The sequence below is a fragment of the Austrofundulus limnaeus genome, unplaced genomic scaffold (genome assembly GCF_001266775.1).
Source record: "Austrofundulus limnaeus strain Quisiro unplaced genomic scaffold, Austrofundulus_limnaeus-1.0 Scaffold60, whole genome shotgun sequence".
Lineage (NCBI taxonomy): Eukaryota > Metazoa > Chordata > Actinopteri > Cyprinodontiformes > Rivulidae > Austrofundulus > Austrofundulus limnaeus.
The window spans coordinates 2,091,301-2,097,342 of record NW_013952462.1 but is presented as its reverse complement, the minus strand read 5'-3'; the positions used below and the strand labels follow the sequence as shown (position 1 = coordinate 2,097,342).

The 6,042-nt window shown below is 45.0% G+C and overlaps 1 protein-coding gene across 2 annotated transcripts in view; it reads right to left on the bottom strand.

Moving 5' to 3' along the window:
• Nucleotides 1–6,042, bottom strand: part of si:dkey-92i15.4 (uncharacterized) — an 18,262-nt gene that overhangs the window by 1,922 nt on the left and 10,298 nt on the right. For both annotated transcript variants that reach the window (XM_014009702.1, XM_014009701.1), the window contains exons 2-6: nt 1,550–3,965; nt 1,273–1,468; nt 1,068–1,166; nt 737–983; nt 536–652 (exon numbers count right to left, since the gene is read on the bottom strand). In XM_014009702.1, the coding sequence (XP_013865156.1) occupies nt 536–652; nt 737–983; nt 1,068–1,166; nt 1,273–1,468; nt 1,550–3,801 (2,911 nt within the window). In that variant the 5' untranslated portion in view covers nt 3,802–3,965. The remainder of the gene's footprint in view (nt 1–535; nt 653–736; nt 984–1,067; nt 1,167–1,272; nt 1,469–1,549; nt 3,966–6,042) is intronic.

The following is a 6,042-nucleotide window of genomic DNA, read 5'->3' as shown; positions in this document are numbered from 1 at the left end:
GATGAAAACTTAGGAGCTTAATCCCACACCAGTTTGACCATGAATAACATCAGGTGACCAGTCTGACTTTTGTTTTTGTTTTTTTTTCACATTGGACTCCAGAGAGAAGAAATCCCATCATACTGCTGTTTAAATGTTCACTACGTCAGAACTTATTCAGCAAATGTGTTTCCATCTCTGCTTTTGTGCATTAACTCTTACAGGATGGAGGAAATTGGTCTTGGCGGAGGTTTGCACTCTCAGAGTGCTTCTAGTTTTTAAATGCTACTTTTTTAGATTTACCAGACACATCATGTGTGTTTTCACAAAGTATCAGTATCAGATCAGTATCACAGATACCAGCCAAATGTTACTTGGTTTCTGTATAGGGACTAAAAAATGGCAGTATGGAAGCAGTATGGAACATCACTACTGACCACACCTGGAAAAACTGCTAACCAACTTACTCTTTATAAAAATGAATGCATGCCTCACATAACGATGGTGATTTTCATAGTTTCTCTGAATAAGTGAAGTGCTGATTTCTTCTGCTCACCCTGGAAGACCTTCTGTACGGTGAGTGGTCTGTTCCCCTCGCTGGAGCCCACTCCTCCCTGCAGGCTGAAGCCCAGATCTCTGCTGTTCTTCTGCAGCTGCACACACACTCGTTGGCCTTGCAGGGGTGGAGAGACAAAAGGTGTCACTTTAAACTGCTCTAAAGCTTTTTCAGCTAACCCAGTAAAGCATTGCCCCTCACCTGTTTCCTGCTGACTCTGTGCTGCTCGCTCCTTATTTTTATGCACTCTCTTCTGTGAAGCACCGGTGACATCACCTTTCCTCAGCACAACAACCACCATGTCCCGGGTCTTCGCCCTTCTTAAGACCTGTAGGGCCTCCCAGTGGGCAGTCCCACTCAGTGCAGTGCCGTTGATGGACAAAACCTGATCCCCTTCCCTTATGGAGCCCTCCTTGGCTGCAACACCTGAAGGAAATACCTTGTGAACCTGCGGAGAAAACCCGGAGAAACAAAAGCAGTGATGAGCCTGATGGCGGTGTATTTGGGGAAGGAAAAAGTAGTGTTTTCTCACGGTGATGGGTTTGTTTTGGTCTGCTCCCCCTGCCAGACTGAAGCCCAGTCCCACCCCAAACTCCTTATGAAGAACAACAACCTGGATGTCATCATACTCCTGAAAGAAAGAGTGAGAAAATGCACATTTACATGAAGCAATACTGTTTCTAGGTTTAAATAAACATCTAACAAGCAAAGATGAAACAGTGAATAAGTTGTTGTACCCGCAGAGTTTCATCCCCCAGATCTTTGACGTCCTCCAGCAGCTTGTCCAGCTCCTCGGCAGGCATCAACGACACGCAAGAGAAAGCCGACAAGTCCGAGCTCAACGAGGCAGAGCGCCGGTTGTGTTGCTCCCACTCGTCCACGTCTTCGTCCGATTCGTATTCAGCACCAGAAAAGTTGCACAGCTCTGCAAGACTAACAGCAACAAACTGAGGATTAGTAGAGAACGAGGCAGCAGCTGTATGGACGACCTTGGATGTAACAAACATTACCCACCTCAGACTGAAACTCCTGCGATCTGATTGGCTCTTATTGCTGGTGATGGTCACCGAGGAATCCCCCGAGTCTGAATCATAGTTTGAATCATCGTCCTTCTGTGTGCTTTCATCATCATCCTCGTAACTACCAATGAACTCGTTCCAGCCCTCGTACGCAGGGTTCAGGCCCGCCACCCAAGCGTTCAGGTCCAACAGCTGCTTCTTTCCCTTTGGGTAGGCCGTTTCATCATTTGGATAGAAGACGTCTGACATGTTGCTTTCAGAGTCAGTGGCAGGAAGAAGAGGAGGGAAGTCAGTTTCATCGGTTCGCTCTTCTCGTCTTCTGCAAACGTCTGAGAGGTTTTTGTGGGAGAAAGTGGCAGGAAGAGGAGGGGAGTCTGTTTCATCTTCTTGAACGATAACAGAAGTGTTCTTGTTTTTATTGTCTGCAACAAAAGGGTGTTTTTCTGTTGGAGCAGCAGGAAAAGCAAAAAACAAGCTGTCGGGGATGTTTGTTGGCGTCTCGTCGTCATCACTAACAGGTGATGGAGTTTCTTGCTGTGGCTGCAGAGGGACTGAATGCAGGGATGGCTCGCTGTTGCTTGTTTCTTTCTTGCTCGAGTCTTTTGGGCTCGAATCTTTGGGAAAATTGGACTGAAGGTAAAACATTTTACTGTGTCTTTGAGTTCCTTCATCCAGAGGAAGGTGCATTGTCTTTTTGAGTCTTGAATATTTATCAAAATCCTCAGAGAGGTAGTTTTTGTCCTTGTCTGCTAAATGCTTTCCTTCGGTTTCCATCTTCTCTAACCGTAGTCCAACCTCGTCCACCGACAGGGACCTCTTTGATACAAACTTCTTGCTTTTTTCTCTAGCTTTCTCTTCCTCCCCACCCTCTTTTGTCATCTCCCACTTAACTCCTCGTTCACGTATTTCTTTTGCCGACCTGCTCTTCTTCACGCCGTCGTGGCACTTGGGTTGTGTCGGTGCATAAAATGGCCATCTTGGTAGCTGTATTCCATGTGTAGTATTCTGTGTCAGAGCCTCAAACTGGTTGATCTTATTTCTCACACTGGCTGAAGAATGGACCGACAGAGTGTCTGGAAGCTTCTTCCCCTCAGCTGTTTTCAGATCATTCTTCTGAGGATTTGTGTCAAACATGTCTTTGTCAGCTGTAACACTCCGGGGTTCGGTTTGTTTTGTTGTTCCTTCAGCTTTTTCTTTGATCTTTTCTTGTACTTTTATTGGTTCATTTCTGTCCTCTGAAGTATTTTCTGGTTGTGCAGTTCCAAAAATCTCTCCTGCAGTTCTGGCAGACCTGATCTGAGCTGCTATAGAGTTTCTGCTTCTTGCTCTGTCCAGGGATTTTGTGCCAATTTCCATCATGTCCTTACTCCAGTTAACTCCTTCCAAATTCTTGCTGTTGAACGATCCCTGCCACTGCTTTGATGGTGAGGTCTCTTTGGATTTTATCGTCTCTGGAGAAACCACAGTCTCAGACCTCTGAGTCCAGATGAACGACACCTTGGTGTGCACTGGACTGGAGTTACCTCCTGTTGAGAACCGCCTGGGAAAGGTTCCTCCTGTCGTACTTTCGCCGACTGATTCATAAAGTTTCTGTATCCGCTCTTGGATACTCTGACCACCTTTGGGCCCAAAGAAAGTCTCTGTGAATCCTGAGCCATGCCCAAACTCAGATCTAAACCTGGAGGGGAGAGACTTGACTTTGTTGGCTTTGTCCAATGCCAGATCACTGTGATTCGCAGGGCTTGTTTTCAGATGTAGCGATGTCCCCTTCCTCGTTATGTTGATCCCAGTTTTGGTCCTGCTTTCCTCTAACCTAAAGTCAGTTTTTCTTTGAGATGGCAGCATGGTGCGACTCCGAACAGGGCTCCCCGTTCCTGATCTCCAGTCAAAACTTTGACTTCTACTTGGCAGGTTGGATCTCCCCAGCCTTTCAAACACAGAGTTCATACCTACATCAGCGCTATTCTCTTGGTTTGTTTCGTCCGCTGCAGTGCCATTCTGGTGCAGCTTTGATGTCAGCTGACAGACTGATGTATCCCCCTCCTCAGTCTGATCTTTGACTCTCTTGTTCCCATCATTTGTTGAATTGTTTGTGCCTACACGTGTCCCACATTTCTCCTGTTCTTTTGCAGCTTCGGACGTTTCCTTCTTCCTGATGCCGGACCTGCGAGTGAACGTGTAAGTTGGGGAGTTGGCCGAGCGGATGGTGAAACGGGCGCCTGGGCTCGGCGTGTCGTTGTCACTCATTGGAGAAGAGAGCACGGACAAGTCCACTTTTCTAAAAGCTAAGAAAGTTTAATGATTTTTGTTTTTCCTGAATAATATCTGCATTGTTGTTTGGATTCCTTGCACCAAGAAGCCTCCCGTCCCGACACTGCACTTCAGTGTGTAGCTCCCATTGTTTGCCCAACCTAAAAAACACACAGTTCCATTTTGAGAACAGCTCAGGCTAAACTGGTGAGACGTACCACTCAAAATATCCAAAACAAATGATCTAAGACGTGTCCCTGTTTTTCCGTGTGCACCTGTCTGAAAAGACACAATCACTGAGGAGCTCTGGGCTTCCAACACATATCATGACGTCTGTTTACACAAGCTACATTCTGAAGGCTACCTGTCAGCTAAGCCCGCATCGAGAACTGGAAAAACTCCCCTAACGGGCATTCCACTCAGCAAAAAACAATGCTTTGAATCACCAACACCAGTCTCTGTGCAGAGCGTTTCGGTCTCGTGGAGACAGAAATCGTCGGCCACAGATCACAAAAAGAATAAAAACTTTCAGCAGACGGGATGAAAAGAGTTGAAAACAAAAGCACTTCGATTTACATACGATCTGCTGAAAGACAGTTTATCAGAGAGCTGATCTGCAGGAACAGAGAACAGGAGGTGCAAAACACTGAAACCATCTTTGAATAAAAGGAAAATCAAACTGTAGTTCTGTGTAAAAACTGCTCCAGGTCTGACAGAACACATCATTTTTATTGAATTAAAAATGTTTGGAGGACTTTCTTTAATGCCAACCTCTAGTGGTGCTTTCCAATATAGGTGAGTCTGAGTGTCGGTTTACAGAAACACCTGTTCTGCTCGCTCACAAAGCCACTCATCTGAGTTACCTGGGCAACACCTGAACCTTGGCTAAACAGGAAGAAACACATGCACCGACTGCACTCACTTATTTTATGAAGACATGAGTCCATACCTTGTAGAACTGAGACGTCTGCTCAGGTCCTGAGCTGTTGTGTTGGTACAGCGCTCAGTAATGACATCAGCTGCTCTCCTCTTCCTCCCGTCTGCCTTTCATGACAGCCTGAGCTCAGTGACGCTAACCTGCCACACAGGTTTACCCTCCTGCTCTGTCTCTACTTCTACTTCCTGTCAGCCTTTGTCTCTCCTCCTCTCGCCATTGTTGTTGTTCGTCCCTCACAGAGTAGCATTCCTGACGACAGTTCAATGTGCTACCCAACACACACACACACACACACACACACACACACACACACACACACACACACACACACACACACACACACACACACACACACACACTTCTTGTAATAATGTAACATCAGCATTTTGTAGTTTAGGGGAGAGGAGATACATTTCACATAACTGTATGAAATGTTACAAATAACTGAAGGCAGAGCATTTAACAAAGGAATGCACATCACCCCCATTTATACACCTGCATATAGATTTAGACCTTTAAAAACCTTCATAAAGACCTTTAAAAACCTGTATATAGACCTTTACAGACCTATAAACCTTTATATACCTGCATATAGACCTTTAAAAACCTGCATTTAGACCTTTAAAAACCTGCATATAGACTTTTACAGACCTATAGACCTTGACAGACCTATAGACCTTTACAGACCTGCATATAGACCTTTACAGACCTATAGACCTTGACAGACCTATAGACCTTTACAGACCTGCATATAGACCTTTACAGACCTATAGACCTTGACAGACCTATAGACCTTTACAGACCTGCATATAGACCTTTACAGACCTATAGACCTTTACAGACCTATAGACCTTTACAGACCTGCATATAGACCTTTACAGACCTATAGACATTTATAGACCTGCTTATAGACCTTTACAGACCTATAGACCTTTATAGACCTGCATATAGACCTTTACAGACCTATAGACCTTTATAGACCTGCATATAGACCTTTACAGACCTATAGACCTTTATAGACCTGCATATAGACCTTTACAGACCTGCATATAGACCTTTACAGACCTGCATATAGACCTTTACAGACCTATAGACCTTTACAGACCTGCATATAGACCTTTACAGACCTATAGACCTTTATAGACCTGCATATAGACCTTTACAGACCTGCATATAGACCTTTACAGACCTGCATATAGACCTTTACTGACCTGCATATAGACCTTTACAGACCTATAGACCTTTATAGACCTGCATATAGACCTTTACAGACCTATAGACCTTGACAGACCTGCATATAG